The sequence below is a fragment of the Centrocercus urophasianus genome, unplaced genomic scaffold (assembly GCF_019232065.1).
Source record: "Centrocercus urophasianus isolate 14NV4802_14NV808 unplaced genomic scaffold, USGS_Curo_1.0 seq_17, whole genome shotgun sequence".
Classification (NCBI taxonomy): Eukaryota; Metazoa; Chordata; class Aves; order Galliformes; family Phasianidae; genus Centrocercus; species Centrocercus urophasianus.
This window is the reverse complement of record NW_024884722.1, coordinates 22,079,873-22,103,263: the sequence shown is the minus strand read 5'-3', so window position 1 is coordinate 22,103,263 and position 23,391 is coordinate 22,079,873. Positions and strand designations below refer to the sequence as shown.

Sequence of the window (23,391 nt, the reverse complement as noted above, 5' to 3'; positions counted from 1 at the left end):
CCCAAATAGATTTCAATACCAAAGTTTTAACTAATTCAAGGAAATCGTTATATAATCTTGCTGCCAAGAATAGTGTTCACGTATACTGTTACAGAGAGATGTGATGAAGTTGAATGTATTCGTATTTGCAAAGTGCTTTGATAAGAAGGTGTTAGAGAGTGCAATATATTATCATGCTAAATATATACTTTAGTCTTTTAACAGGGATTGGGGATATGCAAAATAAGCTAGATGAGGTTGTTGATTAATACACGCTGAAATAATTTGTCTAAACTCTATAGAAAGAACAAATGATAATCATTTGTCATATAAAAATATATAGCTATATGGTCACGCTAGTTTTCTGTGCCCGTTATTATCACCTCCAGAAAAAATTTCCACTTCAGATTCTTTAAGGCTAAGGCAGCAGAGTCACACTTAGCGCTGTTTAACAACAGCAGCTCAGCGTCACAGAGAGCAAACATTTTGCATAAATCACAGATCTCTCAGAATTAACTCATGCTGTTTATTCTGTACCTGTCTAATCACTAGAAGTGTCTTATTTTTTTTACCCTTCTCCCAGGACAAGATAGCAACAGTAAGGAATACTCTTAAAGCAAGGCTCAGACTTAATTATGCAAGGTATCTGTGACTGTACGTAAAGCCTAGTTCCAGCTGATAATGTGTCTGCATTATGAGGTCAAGAACAAATACCCCACTGAGCTCAGTAACACAAGTCATGCCCATGAACTAGTAAACAATTTTTATTATTATTTCCCTGTACTTCTGTGAATAAATTCTTCCTCTGACACAGTTACTGAACTTATATAAAAGCTCATTCTGCTGTGGTAACAAAAATGTAAAGAATGAGGGTGTTGGCCACAAATGCTCATTATTTAGCCTAGTGGCATTATCAACGGTGGCAACAACAGTGCATCCTACAAAAGGACTGTTCAGGTAGCAGCCCAAAGACTGGTGTTACAGAAAATGAATAAATACCTAATTTTTGGAATGTGGAAATACTTTAAGCTGCTTTTTTAACATTTATGTTGTACCTTTAATCAGATGGGGAGATTTTAAATATAAACATAAGCTGTGGTGAAGATGTTCACAGTATATTGTATTCTATCAGAGGACTCTGTCTTTTTATTTATTTTATTTATTTATCTAGCATTTTCCTTCAGGATAATAGTATGCTAATGCCATGCTGTAGCTTTCCATCCTTTCCCCAGATTGAATTAGACCAGATGCCTATTGGCAAAACTGGGGACTAGGTCTTTGGTCTCCCACAGCTCATTTCTTAACAAAATTGAATGTTCTCTGTATAACATAGTCATCATTTAGGGAACACGCATATCTTACATGGCTACTGCACTCACTTGTGCTTTTTAACCATCGTGCCAAATGAATACCTTTGTGTCACCAGTGAAGCTGTGGCTCTTGCTTGCTTGGGTTCTTCAGTTTTAATGAAAAATTTGTCATTCCAAATAATTTCTCTGCCTTCATTAATTAGTTCAGGGACTCTTGTTAATCCTTACTGTTCTGCTGTTATTATATCCTTCCTTTACACTTCCTTATTTCCTTCTTTTTTAATTATGATTTTCTTTATTGTTATGCAAAGAAGGCTTCTCGCAACCAACCAACCAAACTTCTCTGATTCATACTTGACTCAAACAGGTGTACTTATACAACTTTAGCTTTGTTTTGTTTATTGTAATTAATTCAATTGTTATTGATAACAAGCAATTCTGCAGGTCAAATATATCTGATTAAACACAATAGTTCATTCTTCTTCAGCTGTATGTGGAACTGCTAACAAGAAGTTTGTCCTGTGTGTCAAGATCCTCTCTGAATTGAGGTTTTCCTTTTTTCGAATTGCAAAGATCCTGTTTGGATGAATATTTTAAATACTTTCTGTGTGATACTGTGCACAGAATATCCACAAGAGGGAACTATTTTACATAAGGAGAAGTAATTTTCTTGCTGCTAAAATACTCTCAGCAACTAAAATACTCTCAGCAACCAAACTCTCCAGCTTTAAGTCAAGCTGACATGATTGTGTCCCAGACAATGGTGTATGGCAGCAGTAGAAAAAACACAGCTAAACACGGTGCTCATTACGTTCTGTAAATATTATTCAGTCAAATAAGTAAATTTGGAGCTACTGTGTTGAAATAGTAAATAGAAGACTAATCAGTGTAAATTTTGTGTTTACTGAGAATAGATTGCTCCAGGAAACATAGATGGAAAACCTGGTTTGCTCTGCAGGCAATGTGAAATGCAGGTGTTAGGACACCAGAAAGCCGTCCTTTACTTATCCATAGTGAGCAGTCTCCTGTGGCACTTAATTTGGCTGATACTTACTCAAGTGTCATTTGTATTTCTACCTTGAAATCCATGAACAAAATACAAAGTTTCCTTTTTTTATATATGCTTTGCCTTTAAAAGGCAACTCATAATAAGCAAATTCTCTGAGACGATGCCTCACTAGGCATCAACCAGTTTATCTTTGTGTGTGAGTTTCATCACAAATATTTGGAGCATATTGAGACCTGTTTACATAAATAACAGGAGTTCACTTAGCACAGATCACTCCCTGGTATATAGTGTGACATTTATGAACTACAAGTTCCGATGCATGTATTGGCTGATTAGATTATGAATGTTTGAGGAGCTGAACTTCAGTCAGTTTTTTTGTACAGGTGCTCACAGTAAAATTCCTATCCCCATCTGAGCCTTAAATGTTGCATAAACATGTTCAAAGCAAATGATTTGAGAGCATAGTCTACATATTTCAGTGGACTTGGCTTACTTGAACCTGAATATTTCCTTGGGACCATCCTCTGTATCTGTGTGTACAGTACTGTGGTTCAGCATTTCTGCTAGCTATAAGGACATCTGTGAGCACCTGCAGCCCTTCTGAAGATCAAGCATTGAGAGGCTGCATCCTGATGTCCTGCCCTCTTTCCATGGTTTGCTGGTGGATGAATGGACTTCGGGATGCATGACTGCAAAGGGACGAGCACTCCCTGAACTCCAACCCAGAGCAAATGGCTACCAGGATGGGGTTCAGGTCCCCAGATGTGTAACCTGTCAACACGACACTGTAACTGGTGGCTTTCTACTTGCAGGGAGGGCTGATAAAGACCACGGGACTTGGCATCACAGCATCACCCTGTGAGTGAGGCTGTGAGTGGCAACTGTGACACTTCTTTCCAACCTCTGTTCTGCACCCCGAAGTCCCAGTTAGCTCCCTTTTACAGCTGGCAGGATGTGTACCATGCAACTGAGTGTCTGTCTTCCTCTGGAATACAGCTATGCAGTGCTTCATCACTTGTACATATGTACCTCCACATTGCTGGCTCATGCTTTTTCTGCTCAAAGGCCCCTATTAACACCCCCCTGCAGAAGGAAGATCTTCTTTAAATGAACACACCAAAGTGCAGTATTGTGGTTACTGTGCTGTTGGTCATAGTTAGACCAACAGCATTGTTATTAAACAAGAACTGGAGATGAAAGGTTTAGAGACCCATAAAAAATTCTGAAGACTCAAAGAATGTCATTACCATCACTTAAGTAAAAAATATAAACAAACTCATGGCTGCTGCAGAAACAGGCATGACTCCTGGCACAGGTTACCAGCTCACCATCTTGCCGTGGTTGCCCAGTGCACAACACTGTGACTCTGTGGGCTGTGGAAGGCCACACTCAGGCTTTTGCATTTTGCCCATAGAAAGATGAGAGGATCTGCGTGACACTTTGTACAGCAGCTGGGTGAGCAGACCGTGTGCCCAATGAGGACTTTATTTAATAAATAAATAAAGAGATCGATAAATAAATAAATAGACAGATAAATAAATAATCATCTGCTTTACAGTGGAAATCTGAAGGGGAAAAAAAAAAACAGGAGACAGCGATCCGGATTTTTTTGTCGGTTTCTCCCAGCTCCAACGCGTCACTATCAATCGTTGTTCCTATTTCTAAGGGTGAATTTCAGGAACGTTCCGGGGCCGTTCGCCACACTTCCCCGCGTCCATTCACAAAAAAAAAATAAAATTAAAAAAAAAAATCCCAGAACGCTCTCGGAACAGAGCGAGCCCCGATGCCTGTTCCTCGCTCCCCGCCGCCCGGCCTCGCCAGAGCCCTCCCGCCCCGCGGGCACCTGCTGCTGCAGCTCAGCCGCCGCCCGTGACCCTGCACGGCCCTCAGCCCCGTTCAGCCCCCCTCAGCCCCGTTTCCCTGCCCCGAGGGGTGGTGGCAGCCCCCAGCCATGTCGTGCCGGGCTGCTGCGGAGCAGGGCGGGCAAAATGGGCTCCGCGGGGAGCGCGGCAGCGGGGGCCGCGGCAGCGCCGTGCGTTAGCCGCTGCGTCATGACATCCTCCGAACCGGCCGCCCGCCCCCGCCCCTGTACGGCTGCGGGGACCACTGTGCGGCGACGGCGATGGACCCGCCCGGGCCGGCGGGACCTGTCGGAGCGGCCGCTCGCCGCCACCTGTGAGCAGTCTCTGTCCCTCGCTGCGCCGCGCCCCGCCACTCGCCGGCACGCCTCCCTCGCCGCCCGCGGGACCCGGCGGCCCCATGGGGAGCCGCAGAGCCGTCTGAGCCGGCGCCCCCTCGGCGCACGCGGCGTCCCGGGCCGTCCCGCACCGCACCCTCCTGCGGAGCGCGTCCCCCGGCGGCGCGCGAGGAGGAGGGGCGGGAGCCGGCGGCGCCTCTGCGCGAGTGGGAGCAACAGCGTGAGAAGCGGCAGCCTGCGCCCTGGAGCGAGCTCCCGAAGGATGGGCGAGGAGGCGGCGGCGGCAGCGCCCGCGCAGATGGGCCAGCGGAGGATGAATTAGGAGCCACAGGAGGCTGCTGCCGGCACCGCGGGGGGAAGAGGAGAGGAAGGGGCTGGACTTGGAAGAGGAGGAGGAGGAGGAGGAGGAGGGTGCGCGGGGGGGACTGAGTATCGCTAATAACAAGTTAAAGACTAAAAACAATAATAAGAGAGCACCTCCGGGAAGATCCGCGGCGGAGGCCGAGCGATCCCCGCGGCGGCAGCGGGCTCGCAGCGCTGGGGATCTCGGAGCAACGCTCGGCGGCATCGGCGTGTGGCGGTGGTGGTGGATGATTTTTTCGGGGGTGGGCGGGCGGGGGCTGCGTATGCGGGAGAAGGAAGGGGTGGGAAGCTGAGGAGAGGACTACCTTGCCGTTATTATTATTATTTTTTATTATTTTTACTGCTATTATTTACGCCGCGCAAGGAGGACGCTCGGAATTCACCGGCCTGCCGGCTCCCGAGAAGGGACCGGGGATTGCGGCGGTCGCTTTTCTTTCTCGATTATTTTTTGTTTGTTTGTTTGTTTTGATTTGGCTTTTTGTTCTCCCTCCCGTTATTTCCCCTTTCCCGCTGAGCGGCGGCAGCAATATGGCTGGTGATGGGCTTTTTGGGGGGCGCTGGCGGCGGGAGGAGCTCTCGGCAGCCCCTGCGCGCCCGGCTCGCTGTTAGCTATGGCAAATGGCAGCGGCGGCGGCTCCTACCCGGGCGGCAGCGGCGGCGGCATTAGAATGAGTAACAATATCAACGCCAACAATCTCAACACAGACTCGTCCTCCTCCCCCGTCAATGTGCCCAAGATGGATGCGCTCATCATCCCGGTGACCATGGAGGTGCCCTGCGATAGCCGCGGACAGCGCATGTGGTGGGCTTTCCTCGCCTCATCCATGGTCACTTTCTTTGGGGGACTGTTTATCATCCTGCTGTGGAGGACCCTCAAGTACCTGTGGACTGTCTGCTGCCACTGCGGGGTCAAAAACAAGGTAACTCCCCTTCCCTTCTTTTCCCGGTGGTGGTGTGGCGGTGAGGAGGAGCGGAGCTCAGCCTCTGCCCGGGACAGCTCTCGGCGGTGCTGGAGTGCCACGGAGCTGCGGGTGGGTGAGCGGGTGGGCGGCAGCGCCGTGCCTGCTCTGCAGGGCCGCATGGGGCTGCGACACGGGGAGCGAAGCTGGCGGAGGTGGGCGAGACCCGAGAGGTGACCCCGGCTCCCCTCGCCCACATGGAGACACGGCTCTGGGGACACCGAAGTGGTAGCGCGCTGGGACGGCGCGGTTCAGAAGTTGTACGCACCGCCGGGGCCGCGCGTGGCTGAAGGGCGATGGTGCTCGTTGTGCGGTGTGAGCCCTCCGTTCGCTGTGTGGGAAACTTCGGCAAAATTAACGAGGTGAACTTCTCGTTCCAGTTAGTCTTTCTAAGGCTAGTTCTACACGACTCTAGATTCTCATCTCTCACGATTCTGTTTCAGAAATTAGGTGTAAGTATTTAGAGGTGTGAGTATCTGCTAGAGTACGTTCATAAGTAAGGCACTAGATCACATTTCTCTAACCTAATTGTGATATCTTGGAAGTGACCTTTTGCGTTTTTGCCTATTACCGGCAGGAAGAAATTGCAGTACGTGCAGTAAGGTTGGCTTCTGCTCTGAAGGTCTCCATCAGGCCAAGGCTGAGATCTCACCTAGGTCCAGGCTTTCATATTTTTTTAAGACAAATGGGATAGAAAGTGTTAAGACTCTGTATTTTGTATAGGATTTTGACAGACCCCAAAATAGACCAGCAGCTGGAGTTTCTCCCCTTCCCTTTTCACATTTTTTGGATTACAAACGGAATAATATCTGCTTCAGTTATTCCTGGCACACGGACACCCACAAAAACACACACACCTTTTAATATATGGTTGCTAGGTTGCTGGTTTGCTTTGACGTACAGTGAGCTGTCTTCCCCTTTCTCCTGTCTCCTCCCCTTGAAGCAAACTCCATAAGGCTCCACACAGCATCCAGCACCTATGGGAATCAGCACCAAAGCTGTGGTGCAAGCAGCTCCCACTTTGCTCACCATGACCTCAGTGAGTGCCTTGGAGTCTCAGTGAGTCCCTCTTCTGCCATTGTAAGGTGGATCACTTGCAAGGAATTGGGCCTATCTATGGAAGAAGGGAGTGCGAGAGATGGAGCGTAAATAAAAGCTTTTAACTTGGCCTTAGGCTGTAGGAAACCTCCCAGGCTGTATCATTTCTTTGTAGACATGTCTTAATCTGTACAAAACCAAACCCAAACTTTTTCAGAGAGGTGTTAGCCAGGTATGATGACAAAGCTCAAATGCATTTGTGATAATTCACATGTCTTGTAAAGTACCATTTCCTACAAGGCAATTTTCAAGTGGTGGTGTATTTTAGAATTATGCTCAGTTTCTTTTGTGTGTATTTAGTATTCTCTGCATGATGAGACAAAGCTGCAAAGGCTATAGGGGATTCTGAAGGAAAAGAAAATCCTACAGGTCATTGCCAACTGCTTCTTTCCTTGAGAGAATTAGAAGTGGAGTGAAGAGGCTTCTGCACAGAGTTCCTAAACATAATGTCCTGGTGGGTCTTGTTGGTCCAACAGCCCATTGTTAGGATATAGTTCAAGCAGATAGTTCAGCTCTTATTCAGTACAGAGAAGCATATCTAAATTGTCTTTAAAATCTTTTGGGCTGTATGTATCTATTAGTTAAATAACAGATGTTGTTAAGGGGTTCTGACTCTTACAGTCTGAGTGATTTGACAGATGGCACTTGCGTGGGGTTGCAAAATCCGAGTGTTTCACATATGTGAGACCTGGAGGAGCTACTATGGCCATGAGCGTCCCTGGGGCAGGAGTAGAGAGGGCTTTGCAGGTAGGGGGAGATAGATGTCTCCTTTTAGGTTGTGTCTGGTATGCTACTAAAGGTTTCCAAGTCTCTAGTGAGCAAGAACTGTCATGGACTGATTGTGCATTCCTTCCAGGCTAAAATGATTAATCTGGGGGAATTCTGTGTGGGTAAGGAGTAACTAATTAATGGAGAATGCTATTTTTACCAGTTAGGGTATTAAGGAGGAAGGAAGGTCCAGAAGTGCCTTAAACTTGGCTGTTACCAAGCACACGCTTTGTGACACATGGTAACTTGGGATGGGCTGCCTGAGCTGCAGGTGAAAAATGCAAAAGCACACACACGCTATGTCAACTGTATTGGATCTGCTAGTGAGGGCCATTTCACAAGAAGCAGCTCCTCCTGCTGTGGAACTGAAGAAATTTTCTCTGTGTTAGGACCTATCCTTCCCTCTGCTGCTCTTGTGCTGCTCCACAGGTTGCAGCATAGCTGGCTTGCCAGCATCCTCTCAGCCACTGCATAGAGTGATATCAGTGAGTGAGTGGAAAGAAATCTTTCTCATGTCTGTGTCTCTGGCTTCTTGCTGGATAACTCATATATACTAAAAGGAGCACAGAATTGCTATCCTAACACCTATGTCCATATGAGTTACTGCAAGGCACTGCAAAAAACTTCAATTTTCTTCCTGCTATGTTTTGATCTCAACATTACATTCCTCAGAATTATCAGTGATTGTCAACTTTATTTGGTGAATGTGAGCCTTTTTAATGGCTGCATGGAAGGATTTAGAACTTTTTCTCTCCTCAACTCATTGAATTTAAGGTTGGAATTTAAATTGTGGCACAAACTGTTTAACACTTTGTGGTATGAAATTCCAATATGTAATTTTCATTTTTGTGGAGATAAAGTCGAGGTATTACAAGTTCAGAATACAAAAACTTTTGGTGACAGAATGATAAACACTGCTCCTTGAAACTCCATATTTATGTCACCGTACACTAATAGAACATTAATATTAATCGTGTACTAACAGTGATTGCTGAATTTACAGGATTTGTATGCTCTATGCTTCCTTTGTGAGATCACACTAGTTAAAGTCTGAGAAAAAGAAAAATGTAAATCTTGAGCTGTGTTGTCAGTATTTCATGTAATATGAACCATTGCAATTGAAGCCCTTGTTTTATTGTATTCAATTTGGTTTATAATTTTACATGTAATTTTCACGAAGTTAGCTACAGTGGTTTTGCAAAGATATAGCAAATGATGAATATTTTTTCTATAGCGTTTACATGCACATTTTAAGAGAAGACTTTGTTAAACAACTTATCTTTTGTTTGCCTTTTGTTTGCCCTGTGATGGGCTCATTCCTGTTTGTGTATTGAAGGTAGCACATGAGATTTCCATTCAAAGGATTCTGAGCAATGCTGTTAGTTGGTCTTGTTTCTGGAAAAATATAGGAAAAGAAAGTAAATATTCACATTGATATACGCAGTTACACAGAGTAACTAAATATTGCTATACAATTTGTAATCTTTTGATTTTATGGATCTGTGACTGCATTTTGTATACTCCTGAAGGGCAATTTCCATTTTATAAATATTATGTGATGCTCAGTGTTGGCTTTGAATGAACTCATAAACAAAAAAGTGGTGCTGTGGAATGTGAAAGGCCATATCTGGGGCGCACCACTCCTTGGCTGTGCAGAGAGTGTGGGCTGTCTCCTTGTGAAGAGGGATGGGCTGGACCCTGTGCCCCTACTCCTTGGGGTGTCTTTGTCACTGTGTGTACATTTGTATTTCATTGTTTCCTCCACAGAAGCCAGGACTCCTCTATGTATCAAATGAATCCCACAATTATAGATGGCAATTGCTGGTCTGCAGTGACAAGCCGCAGCAGTTTCCTGTGATACTAGTCTGCATATTTTGGAAATTTAATAAACTACAGAGTGCTAGATTGGGCCAATAGAAACTGACCAACATTCCTGTTTGTTTTCAGTAGAAAAATATAAATTTTACTACTACAATATTTGCTGAACATTTTCATGAGTTAAGAGAAGTTAAGAATTTTCATCAAGGCCTGTGAGCCCTGGAACATCATTAATTTCTAATTTCCTTAAAACAAGAAGTGCTTTTACCACACTGCCTCTCATATAGCCCAGTTGGTTGATTTCCTAGCAGTTCTTGAATAAATCTTCAAATAAAACTGAAGAGACAGACACAAAGCAAGGCACCATCTACTCAGAAAAGTAGAATACATTAGAAGACGTGTGGGTACACAATGCAGGAGATGTCTCCACTTAAATCTGCATGTGGAAACCTCACTTGGACTCCCTCAAAGAGCAGAAGGTGATGAACAACTGGGAGCTCAAGAGATTAGCAGTGGGCTGCAAAGCGTTATGCCCTTCTGTCACATGCTTGATTGGGATCACAAAACAGGATCGTTACCCTCCCATGGCTGTCAGGTGGTCTGTGTTTAAGTGCTCCGCTGGTGTCCTGCCACACAGGTGGCCAGCTGGGACATGGCATGGCACAAGGGTCAAGGGCTGGGAAAAGGGGAGCTGGTGGCTCTGTGCAGATGGAGTTGGGATAAATGGAGGAGGCAGCAATGTGGAGAGGGGTCTGCAGCTCTGTGCCAAGCTGCTGGTCTGCTGTGAAATAGGAAGCACTTTCAGCTCTCTAGAGCTCGTAATGGATTTCACATTTTACAAAGACATGATCAAATTGGTTATGTATGCAGAAAAGAAAATGTATGGACAAGGATTTAAGCTGTAAACCTAACAATCTCGACAGAAATGTTATTTTGATGCAGTGTAATACTTATTCTCAAGGCTTTGCAAAGCATACATTTAAGAAGAAAATCTGTGCTCAGAAAATTTGCAACTCTCACACATTTGCAAATTTGTAGGTGCTGGTTGGAAACCATTAGATTTCACAATTTTTTGCAGTTTAGCACAACATAAGAAATGCCTGCAATAGGGAATAAAAAGCTTTTTAATAACAGTGATCTACATACTCAGTTTTGAAGCTGTGGGATTTCTGAATGCGGAATGAGGACAATTTAAAGTCCCAGATACAGAGACACTGAAAATTTTGAGAGCAGTGTTTCTAAGTATAAGCTCTGCAGGGACAGGATCTAATGATTATAATTAGAAAAGCAATGATGTTCCGTGTCTGTGTTGTACTGTTACAAGAAAGTGGATTGTGAATCTTAGTCATTGAGTGTCCTTCCTGGGACGAATCTTAAGCAGTGGCAGCATTAATCTCTAGTCAGCAGGCAAAATGCAGAACAATGGTCACTGGTCCCCCCAGGGGGACTTGCGGAGATTGGCTTTGCTGCTCTGTGGAATCCAGCTCTCATTGATGAAAGTTTAGGTGAATTTCAGGGTTGGCTGGTGACTTCTGCAAGATCAAGCTCTAATTCAGAGGCAGTGAAGCGTTCTAGTGTTAAATGGTAGGACAGAAGTTCCAGAGGAGTTAGCGAGATGGAACAATAAAATAATTTTGGAATAGTTTAGGAGATGAGGTTTCCTCTTGGTGTTCTATTAAGCATACTTACTGACATTGCTTATAATGATGAATTTTACATATATGAAGATCATCAGTTTTTCAGTGGGAACTCTATAAAGTACATACAGCTCAGATAGAATTTTTCTGAGGGAAAGATTGCTGGAGCATTACGTGTGTGGATATTAATTGTTGAAAATGTATTTTTTCTCTCCCATGTATCACTTCAGTGACAAAAGAGACTGCAAATGACAATACTATCACAAAATGCTGTGTTTCTCTATTGGGTTTGGATGCTTACAGCCTGACTCTTGCTCCCACTGTGTGGAGTGCTAAACCCTATGAGATCACAAAGCTGGAGTAAAGCTTATACCAACTTCACGCAGGGCTAGGTACACAGTCCCAGATTTGACCCATGGGTTTTTAAGTGCAAGTATGCTTTCTATAGCAGATAGATTGTCTTAGCTGATAAGAGAAGGTGGTACTGTAGCAGAAGTTTCTGTTAGTTCTTTTGCCAATAATGTAGCTGTACAAATAAATTAAAAAAGAAGATACTTATCTTCCATGCCTGGCAGAGATGTATTGGTCAGAAAACACCCATTTTGAATCCTGGTGGTATTAACAGTGTGAGAATACGTTGGGTTTGCATCTTTGAAAGGAACAATTTATTCCCATATATAGTATGCATAGTTCTGTTTTAATGAATGTGCTGTCACTGACATGTGTTGAGCTCAGTTTGCTTTGAGATGATATATTGCATATATTTGTGAGCTTGAGAGCTACAGAAACACTGAGAGCATTATCCAAAGCCTGTTGAAATAGAGGGAGACAATCTTAATAACTTCATTAGTTTGGACTCAGGCCTTGGTGCTCACAGTGTTCTAGATGAATCAGATTTTTTTTTTCCCAAACAATTCTTATGTTAACATTTTAAGCTTTGAAGAACTTTTTTCTTTTATTGTAGAGACATATATTTACTTGGCTTGTGGCTATTACGTCTGGAATTTCAACGTTAGAAACAGTATTTAAAAATCACATGAGGTATACTTCCATTCCAGTTAAGACCACACCTCCGTTCAGCCCCACTGCTCTTGAAAGTAAAAACTTGTGTGCTTGAACTTTTGGCAGTATCATGGCATCTCTCCTGCAAACTGATGTGCATGGACAAACACTGCGTGTTTCTTAGGGAGGCAGTGTACATTTGATTGAACCGACAAAGGTCTTTTGCTCCATGACTCGCCTGCAGACGAGTTCTGCAGGGGATATGTTGGCAGTCCTGGAAATCCTTTTGCACATGCTTAGCGTCACCACCTCCGTTATACAGATGCACAGGTATCAGAACCGCTAACATAAAGTGGATAAAAAAAGACATCTCATTACCAAGCCAGAAGGCTGCTGAGAAGTGCTGTAACATAATAAACAATTGTAATGTACCAAAACAACTGAGCTCAAGTTTGAGAAGCTTGTCACTATAACTGTTAGATATAGCTCTACTGCGCTGCGTTTTTATTGATTTTTATATACTGAGGAATAAATTTGTAATACAGGTTTGTTTCCTTTTGTCCAAGCAAGTGCTGACTAAATATGCCATTTTCTTTTTTTTTTTTTCTCTGTTTCGTCTATTTCATGTTATCTTCTAGATTTTTATGTAATGTGGTATCTTTTACTTTTTAAACTGAAAAGGTGACTCACTCTAAATGTGCTATTAATGATGAATTAACTTTAGCACTATTGCTGCTGGATTTATTTTCTGCTTTAAGTTTAGGGTAAACATTATAGATGTGTCTTTAAAAAAAACTATTTGCAAGTAATGACCTATGTATTACAAAAATGGAATATTGTAGTCTGATTTTTGTTTAAGCATTTTGCAGGGTTTTTTTTGCATTGTGAATTCTATTAAACTCACTTGTGATTACGCACTGGTATTCTGCTGGACATAAATTATTTGAAACAGGTTATTAGCTTCTTTGACCTATAAAGATCATAGCTAGTATGGAGCAGTAGAACACTTCAGATGCTTTCAGATATCCTGGTGAATCCTCTAACTACAAGTGATTCACTGTCACTTCTTGATAGTGCATTTGCCAATCAACAAGTCAATATTGTGTTTTATGTTTCCTAGGTTATCCTACTATAAATACTGTTTTGCAAGGAAGCTGATAAACTCTACTTGAGTTTTAAGGACTGAAGGAAAGAAACCTTTTTCTGCCTTTTTCTTTTTATCACTTGGAAGAAAAGAACTAGCTAGTTAGCAGAATAGTATGTTTCTATGTGGTGCAAATGTTTTTGAGCATAAAGGAATTTTTTTAATGTTTTAGTTATACACTCCTGATAAGTTGATTGTACCAGGTGGGAAGTTTTCACCAACTTCTTGTGTTGATTTTCTTCTGTTTTCCATACATTTGTATCTAGTCTTCTGACTCCATCAGCATGAGAAACGTTGTACAGGTTTGTATGTTTACACAATTTTCATATTACTTAAGGCTTTCCGGAGAAATCTATTCTTGTTTTCTTGAGTCCTTTACCATAGTTTTATTTTTTCTGCAATGGGATAAGGGTGAGCATTTGCTTTGTTGTGATTTTATAGGGAGATGTGAAACATATTGTTAAGGAGTTATATCTTTGACTGGGAGAGAGTCTGGTTTTTGGGATAAAGCCATTCAAAATTTGACCTAAGTGCTACTTTATCTCCTCTGCTCCTCCATATAGGTGTAAGTTGTTGTTATGTTGTCTTTTTATGAGTAGTACAAGAATTCATATTCTGTATCTGTTGTTCCTAAAAAATAATAGTAAAATAAAATCAATAAATACTCACAGTTCATTTTTGCTGTTTGCTTCACTGGAATGTGTCCCTAGAATATAATGAATTTTTCATTTTCTAAAAGTGGAAAATGCTGCCCAAAGTGTTTAAGTTTGTCTCTGCTTGGACTATTTAAATGATAACAATTCAATATTAACTTAAATGATATGTACTATAGGAAAACATTGATATCCTTGAGTTGAATGATAAGATGTAATTCCAGGAGCAGAAGGAAAAAAAATATAATTATTCTGATTTCCAATTGATGTTATTAAGTAGTGTGTAGTTCTTAAAGAAAACTCACAGCAGCGCTTTAGGTTTAGTATCTGAAATTGAAGTCAATGCTTCCCCAGAACAGTTGTTTAGACACCAGAATATGTATTTAAGATCTTACTAAGGAGTTTTATTTCAGAGATATTGATAATTTCAGATATTTTTAGAAAGATTCATTGTTAGTCTATTCTTGAATTTTATTTTTTTATTTATTTATTTTCTGATGTTGACCTTACAGCATATCCTGGACTTCAAGCTGAATAGGATCTAGCTAATCTCTTGGCTTCATTGTTTGTGAAGTTACGCAGCCTTAAAGCTCGTTAAAGCAGCAGTATCTCTTGCATTGTCATCTAACACTCTAATTTATTTTTCTTTTCCTAAGAGGTCAATACATATTCCCTAAACAAAAATACTGATTTTATTCCGTTGTTTCTTTTAGATCTTGCTCAAATAAAAAATAAGTAAGAAATGGGTTTTTAATGCTCCCATATTGAAACTTGGGAGTAATCAGAACAGGTTTCTATGTCTACAGTTATTTTAATAAGGCTGTATATAAACTTTTGCTTTTGGTGACTGTACATGTGATTACTTGTCTTTGGGCTTGCTTTCTTTAAGGTGAGAAGAACCGGTGGCTTAATGAATAGGCCTTAGTTTTACTCCTGTGCTAGCTGTGTAGAAAAGTAAAACACAGTCTTACTATTGACTGGAGAAGGTTTATTCAGAAGCATTCCTTTCTTATTAAGGAGTGGTTGAATGAAAGAATGCATTTTCATTCATGGTTTGTAGAAGGAAATACTTAAACATTTTGGGTGAAGTGTTTTTTTTTTTTTTATTAAGCAACAAAGAAAATCCAGAATTTCAAGGACTTGTCTGTTTGCTTTATGTGCATGGAGAAATAGAACATTCAGTTTTGTAACAGGTATATTTATTTCTGAAATAGCTCAAGGGTATGGGAGAAAATACTCCAGGCTTGCACTGGGTTCAGAAAGAGAAGAAAGCTGTTGGTTTACAAATGACCAAAATCCTTCACTAATGATCAGCTGGGATACAGCTGCACTGTATTAACAGGTGGGTCAGGTTGAGTGACTGAGGAGGTGGGTATGTTGGAGGCTTGGATCATAGTAGGTAGATTTTGAGGCTGTTGTCAGCATTTATGCTGAGTTCGTGCATCCTTCAGAAGGTGAGAGAGGACTAATTAGGCTGAGAGCATGTCTGATAGCAGGATGAGTCCTGTGAAGGTGTCTGAGTTCTGTGATGTGGTGTTTACATCAAGTTTCTGACTTTATATGAAGTGAAAGTGTTGTAGACTGTATCTGATCTGATTTAATGGCTGTTGAAGCTATGAAGCTGCATCATGTATCACTTAAAAAACCACAAATTTAATCCACTTGAGCAAATTAAGCATTTTCTGGCTCCAGTATTTTTGATTTTGTTGTTATTTTGATTATATTGATAATGAGGAGACTCTCAGCAGAGCACCAGACCTCACTGTATTGAGGACGGGTTGTGACTGTCAGCTCCTAGCAGCTCTTTTTCCTTAAATGGCATAAGCATTTAAGGGTGCTCTTAGTGGGCAGAAAGGACTTCCTGGATGAAATGTGAGTACTGAGAAGTTTTAAATGTGAAGTGACTTAATTATTAAGCATCAGTCTAATTGACAGTTTATTCTAGTAGATATGGAAATATTAATTTCTTGATGTCCATTTGGTGAATATGGCTTTGTTTACTTTAATATTTTAGATCAAGAATGAATGTACTTTTGAAAGTAAACTCTAGGTTTTCAGGAGTTGCTAAGTGGATTGCCTTTAGTGGAAGCCATGCAGTAAGATGAGCTCCAGTGCAACTGATAGCTGCATTCACATTCTATCCTCAGAGCTAGCCTTGAGGGTACAATTGCTGAAGGACAGCTAGCAGGGAGCTCTGATATTCCCTTAATAGACCTTGATTTTTGCAAATAGCAGTTAGTCTCTGATTAGACTGTACTTTTAGGGAAAAATGCTAAATAGGTTTTTTGGAAAGTTTCTGCCTTTCCTTTCTTTTTGAGGTGAGATTTTTAAATTTATTTTAAACCAGTTCAACCTATACAGTTACCTACAATTGTATTTCTAGAGAGCTCTTTCTGTTACTGTGTTGTAACATTGTTTTTGGAATTGTGTTTGCTCTTCTGGGCTTCTGTCTGTGCCTGGGCTGCTGCGGCCCTGGCTGGCTTCCCCAGGTTGGCTGCATGCTGAGGATGGGGCAGTGAACCAGCTGGCTGGCAAAGGTGCTGGTGAGACCTGTGACTTTGGATGACACATAATGGCTTTAAAATGTTACAGGTTGGACTGTGAAAGAACTATTGATTTCAGTATAAATATTCCAAAATGACCTCTTATTTTTTTTATTGATTTTATGAGAATTTTGGAGAGTTGATATGGATGAAGGTATTTTGCAACCTGGCTGAGAAGAAAAGAAATTGCTTTGGGACAGTCTGTTAAAGCAAGTTTTGCCTCTTTGACCTAGGGAAAAAAAAAAAAAGAAGTATCATAGTCCATGATAAGAGCTGATAAAGCTTAGTGTTCAAACTGTTTTCAGGGTTCTCTTGATATCAGTGAGAACTGGGGAAAGGAAAGCTCTTTTAAAACATTTCATGGGATGGAAAGATTCAATGAAAGGTAAAAGTTCTCCTCGTGGAAGCTTCTGGAAATATAAAAAGATTGTAAAGATTGTCTCTTGTATATTTGTACTGTCAGCTCAGTAAAAAAAATGTTCTTTTATTAGCAAGAAGTAGAGGCACCTTTTGAAGTGTGGGCTTTTTTAAATCATTATGTTTTTCAGATTGAATTGTTTTTTCTTTGGGACAAGAAATTTTAATCTTGGAAACAGACTTTTTTTCAGAGGTGAATGTCTAACTGTAGTTTCTGTTGGTTTATAAAATATAGCTTGGATTTTCAAGAGTATTCCAATTTGGCTACTGTAGGCTATTGTTCCTATAGAAAATGCACATTGTTTTTTTGAAAAACTGATAGACCTAATTGTGATGAGTAAATGAAAATGTGCTTGGTAAGCTGATAGAAGTGGCCATTCATCTGTAACATCTTAGAGCTAATAGCATGTCTGAAGAATATAGTAGTGCTTTAGCTGTTAATGTTGGTTAGAGATTTCATCATGTCTTTGAATTCGGATTAGTTTCTGGGTATTTGATTTTATTTGGCCAAGTTATTTTTTTTGCTTATTTGGGTTTATTTCTCATAGCTTAAAAGACTAACAAGCTATATTTAAATATTAGATATTATTTTTATTTTTAAAAATGACTGATTTTTAAATTAGTGGTTTAGTGCATATTCTTTTGTAGACAATACTACATTGATTTTAAGTATTGGAAAAATCATTGTTCAGAACTTGATTACAGGTTGCTTCTATTTGCCTTCTGGCTTTTTATGTCACATGATCTTGAGTTAGCACTTTTAAGCAGACTTGTGGAGTAGAAAACTTGATGTTCTTATGTGGTTACATGACACCAGGAGCTGAAATGACTTGAAGATGTTTTAGTATCAGAAGAGATGCGTTATACAGGCAGACTCCAGAGAGGAGGCAATGCTGGTTATAAGCCAGCCTGTGTTTCATATTTACGTTTGAAGCAAAACTTATTCTTCTGCTGGGTTGAATCTCCTGCACGATTTAAGCTCAATTCAGAGGACTGAAAGGTTTTAGTAGTATTTTCTACAAGTGGGAAAATTCATTACAGGAGCTCTAGAGCAGTGCTTTAAAATGTTCCACTGTACACAAGAAGCATAGTGTATTTGAAATTGGACTTAGCAACTTGAAAGGTCCTTTTGAAACCTCAAAACACCCCAACGAGATGCTGAACGCTGTTTTATTATTGTAGTATTCAAAAGCCATGCAGTTTCCTGTCAAGTCCTACTGCTGGTTTTCACAAAGGGGTTATCCTCTGCACCATGCATCTAATGTTCTGAGTTTAGGTGGTAAGGAGTGACAGGAGAGAAGGGGGTTATAAAGTATTGGTTTGGCCATGCGTCTGCAGAGCCTCCTGATGATAAGAATGAGCAGAAGTCTTCATTAACAGCTTCCTGCTCCTTAGTTAGAGTTACTGAGGAAATGTGGCTTGCAAATTCTTTAAAGCAGTTGCGTTTTGAAAGAACTGCAGGCGGTTAAAACTAGCGTAAGCAGGTAATAAAAAAATTTTAAAGTCTCCATGAAACAAAAATTTAGCTGCAGCACATTGAGGGGTTTGTTTGAAAGAATCAACAATTAAAATGATGGAATGAAAACTTAAAAGAAGGGAATCTATGTAGTTTGGTATGCAGAATTTATGCAGTGCACACTGTGTATACACAGACTGATGAACATGCTTGTTGCGTAGCTTTTTTTTTTTTTTGAGTACCTAAATTCACACTGACTCTAAAGAATAAGGTTACTTTTAGAGTCTAGGAAGGTTCCCAGCGAAACATATGCTTGTTGATTGTACTATTTTTAGCTTCTTTGAACAACACGTGTTCTCCCCAGATATTTATTTGTGAATGTTGTATTCTGTTCTTAAAAGGAAAATCTCCATCTAGGTTCTTTTTCTGTAACCAAGAAAGGAAAGAATCAGGGTTCTTGTCAGTGCTTTACTCGTTTGAAATCCTAGGAGACAGGGCAAATTAATTAAATTTAAAATGGGCCCATCTGGTAGTGTTAGCAGTGCCAGGGGAGAACAGGTGAAAGAATCTGAGCCAGAATAAACATACAATGCATTATGTAACTTGTAATTTGTGTGTAACTTGTAGCACATCACAAACAAAAGAATAATCCATGTTAGATTATTTACTTTTTGTTTAGAGCATCATTTATAAGTCAAAGGGTTCATGTGATATTGCATTTCAAAAACTTGTTTCTGTTGTACTGCTAATAAACTTGATATTTTTTTGCTGTTAATAGGATGCATGCAATTAATCCATCCTATAAAAAGTATGCAATATATGTTTGCTTGAAAATTAATGGATTGAAATTATTTGAACTGAAAAAGGTCACCATTTTTATATATAGTAGTATAACTGTTTAGATGAAAAACTATTATCCTTAATTAAAATGATCAAAAGTATGCTATTAATCAGTCTTGTTTTGAAACTGGTATTTCTGTAAGAAGACTACAGAATCTCTGCAGATGTTTTTGTTGCCCAAATTACCTTGTTCTTTAAGTACTTTGCACTACATTCAATGCAGTCATAGTATCACTAGGAATAGAAGTGTAAAAATGATTGTAAGAATTGAATTATTACCTTAGTTGGGAGGCATGCATAAGGTAAACAGTGTAAACACTGCAAATAACTGAATTAGATTAGAAAAGAAATGGCAGGGAAGAGATTAAAGGATTGTATCTGTCTGTAGTTTGGCAATGTTCTTTAATGCACATGCCGTTTCTGTAATGGCACAAGTTAAGCATGATTTCTGTGTCATTGGCTGTGTTGTGGAGCATATATTTTTTAGGAGACTTGTAATGCGCAGTGTTTGTGGAAATGTTTCATGAAGACAGAGCAGGTGCTTGGGCCTTTTGGCATGAGTCTAAAAGAAATGGAGGGAATAGGGCATAGAGCTTTTTTGAACACTAGAAGCTGATTGCTTAGATATTTATTGAGATTAAAGAAATGTCATTACCTGCCTTTAAATGAAATTTCACCCTCATCCATTGTAGTTTTTTTTTCTTTTTTTTTTTTTTTTTTTTTTTTTCTCTCCCCCCCTCTGCTTTCTTTGAGCTTTTATTTCCTACTGTGTAGTTTTCACCTTTTGGGAACCACAGCACAAAAGCCTGATGACAATTTCACATGAATTTGTCTCATTTTACTTGAATTTCCAGTCCTTAGAGCGAAAGATTTGAGATTCCTTGGTAGATTACATAAATCTTGGCTAACTTTTCGTAGAGGAGAGAATTGAATTTCATTTTTAATAAATAATGTAGTTCTGCCCAAATTGGAATGCCTAAATTGAACTGTCAGTTCAACTGCGTTTTATTTACTGGGGAAAGGAAAAAGTTGAATTTATAAAAATCTTCTTTTCTGACAGAATATAAATATTTAACTTCTTCTTAAAAGTATTTATTTTCTGTTTCTTTACTGTAAAGTAAAACAACTGAAGCAAATTAAAAGCTTGATTCACATTCTTATTTCAAGTTTAGTATCTTGACATATCCTTATAGTTGCAAGGAGATCTTTCTGAGTAATAAGTAAATTTGTTGAACTTGAAGTTCTATGCAATACATAAATTCTGCTTTCAGCCTAGCTGTTCTCTGTGAATGTTTCAATTCCTAGGACATAGCTGTATCCTGTATTTATAAAAGACATACCTTTTTGTGTATTATGTATGTCTAAATCTGTTATTAACCAAATTTAAATTTAATGTAACCAAAGTTACACCAAAGTTAGGAGTTTCTGTATTATGCTGCTCTATCAGGATAAATGAACTTGATGCTCATTTTGATGTCTAAAATAAATTGCAGAAAGCATGCGAGAGTAAGTAATTTGATATGTTTCTTGCTTTGTGGAGTTAAATTCTACAACTCCCCCCAAATCAATTAAATAATAAGGAAGGATTTAGCGTCCAAATGACTGTAAAAGCTGTGGGCAGCCACTTAATATGTTGCATTGGTTTTCAATAAATCTTCTATTTTCTTACCACTGTAGATTTGTTAAGAACTTTGTGGTTTATTTGTTGAAATAGCTATTATAGCAGAGACTTAAATGTTGTAACAGGCAAACTTCACAGAAACATGGAATGGCTTGGGTTGGAGGGAACCTTAATGCCCATCCAGTTCCAACCCTCTGTCGTGGGCAGGGCTGCCACCTATCAGGTCCAGCTGCCCAGGGCCCCATCCTACCTGACCTTGAAAACCTCCAGTGATGGAGCATCCACAGCTTCTTTGGGCAGTCTGTGGCAGTGACTCAACACACTGAGTAACGAATTTCTTGCCCCCATCTCAACTAACCCCCCCCATCTCATCTTAACCCCCCCCATCTGTTAGTTTAAAATTTTTCACTCTTTTCCTATTACTATCAGTCCATGTAAAAAGCCTGTTTCCTTCCTTTTTATTAGCTCCCTTTATGTACTAGAAGCCTGCAATAAGGTCCTCCAAGAACCTTCTATTTTCCATACTGATCAAGCCTAAGTCCCTCTGCCTTTCTTTATAGTGGAGGTGCTCCAGCCTTCTGTGTGTTTTCATGACCCTCCTTTGGATCCACTCAAACAACTCCATTCCTTGTGCTGGTGGTCCCAGACCTGGATACAGTACTCCAGAAGGGACCTCGTGAAGGGAGAGCGGAGGGGAGCAATTGTGCTATTCTCTTCACTGGCCACCCCTCTTTTGATGCAACCCAGGATGCAGTTGACCTTCCAAGCTGTAAGTGCTCACTGTGAGCTGTGTCAGGATATTCATTCACAAAAAGGGACTCCCAAGTCCATCTCTGCAAGTCTACTCTCAATGGGTTCTTCCCCCGTCTGTACAGATATCTGAGATTGCCCTGACCCAAGTGCAACACCTCACATGCTTACTGAATGATAAGCCCTCGGGAAATTTTAACACAGCTTCTCAAGACTAGATTTAAAGAAAGGGAAGTGGTAAGATGAGAGGAGTATATGTTACAGTAGAAGCTGGTCTGTGAAAAGAAAATGTTATTACATATTTTTTAAGATTCCTTGGTGTGTCTGTGCCTTTCTAGGCCATTTCTTCACTCATCTTTTGAATCTGTGTAGCTCACCTGATTCTTCTGTGCAGTGTTTGTGGATGTAGCTCTGTAATGCTGTTTTCTTTCATCTATCTGAAGTTGCTGCTTCCCATACAGAATGGCAATAAATTACATAGGAGTTAGCACTCCATATTTGGATATTGCGTTGTTTCTTTTTTTTTTTTTCCCAGAGGTGAACATCGGAACATGGAGGCCTGTTGCCTCTGGAGTGTATTTTATATTTCCTCGTTAGTGGCAGAATTTTGGCAAGACAGATTACAGACAGGGTTTAGTGCTGTTTATGTATGTTTACATGAGAAGTAGATTGATGGTACCCCAGAATATTTCACATTTTAAAGAGGTCTGAAATAGTTATTTATAATGTATATTGGAGGCTAATGCTTATAATGTTAAACAAATCTTTGCTATTCCACAGTGTTGTCTAGTTAAGTTGGAAAATGTGTGATGCATGGTTGTTATATTATAATGTGGCAGTTTTACATTTAAGATAGGCATCTTCATGTTGTTCTTCCCCCCCCCAAGAAAATCAAATAACTTTTCACTTCCACTCTCAGCCTTCCAGCCCCCACCCTTTTTTAAGCTTCAGGAATGCTATTCTGAGCTGAGTTAGGCTAGAACTGGATTTAGGCAAGGAAGGCTTACAGCTGATTGAGTACTACTCTGTAGTACTCTGTTGTTTAAAGATGCTCCGAAGTGTTTGGCTTTCAAATGCACCAAAATGTCTACAGCCTTACCTCTGCTGAAGCTATGATTGCTCAGTACTGGTGAGGTATCTCATCTTAACAAGTGATTTCCAATTTATCCAATGATTTTCTGATTACTTTGGTGCTGTACAACAGGATCTTTTTATTCTGTCTGAAAGATGGTCTCTTGCTACAGAGCTTAATGTTAGGAATTTACTTAATGTTAGGAAGTAATCATTAATGATTTAAATATAGCTTAGTTACCAGATAATGGCAAAAGCATTCTATTCCATCCTTCATGATGAGGTTAAAATAAAAACAAATTTTATAATTTAGCAGTGATAGTTGCAGCAAAGAGCTAATGTTTCCTCTCAAAACTGGTGGAAATTGATTTTTAGAAGCTATCAGCGAATAGGTTGTGGTCATTGCTAATAAAGCAATAATTTAATAAGGTTCTTAAAACTCTTACATGTGGTTGCATACCTGAAAAAGTGTACTATGCTACTACTGTCCCCTAATGATACTTCCTGAGTAGCAACTTCACAAGTCCTTCTTGGAAATGGATGTCTTTGTCAATCCAAAATATCTGTACAGAGACCTTGGAGAGAGAGGAAAAAAAAAAAAAAAAAAAGTTACGGTGTGCTGACAGATGACTTCTAAGAAGTGATGCTGTATTGCTTTTGTTCATCAATTCTTAGCAGCTTTATTTTTCCAGTTCAGTGACCAACCAGTTTTTTTCTTTTTTTTCCCAACCATTTTCCAATGAAATACTCGTGTCT

The 23,391-nt window shown here is 40.3% G+C and overlaps 1 protein-coding gene across 7 annotated transcripts in view; it reads left to right on the top strand.

Moving 5' to 3' along the window:
- The first annotated feature begins 5,148 nt into the window (after window positions 1–5,148).
- Window positions 5,149–23,391, top strand: part of KCNMA1 (potassium calcium-activated channel subfamily M alpha 1) — a 431,318-nt gene continuing 413,075 nt past the window's right edge. For 6 of the 7 annotated variants that reach the window (XM_042817866.1, XM_042817867.1, XM_042817863.1 and 3 more), the window contains exon 1: window positions 5,149–5,778. In XM_042817866.1, coding sequence (XP_042673800.1) covers window positions 5,470–5,778 — 309 coding nt within the window. In that variant the 5' untranslated portion in view covers window positions 5,149–5,469. Of the gene's footprint in view, window positions 5,779–16,809; window positions 16,866–23,391 lie in introns of those variants that run through there. The other variant, XM_042817864.1, reaches the window with a different exon arrangement.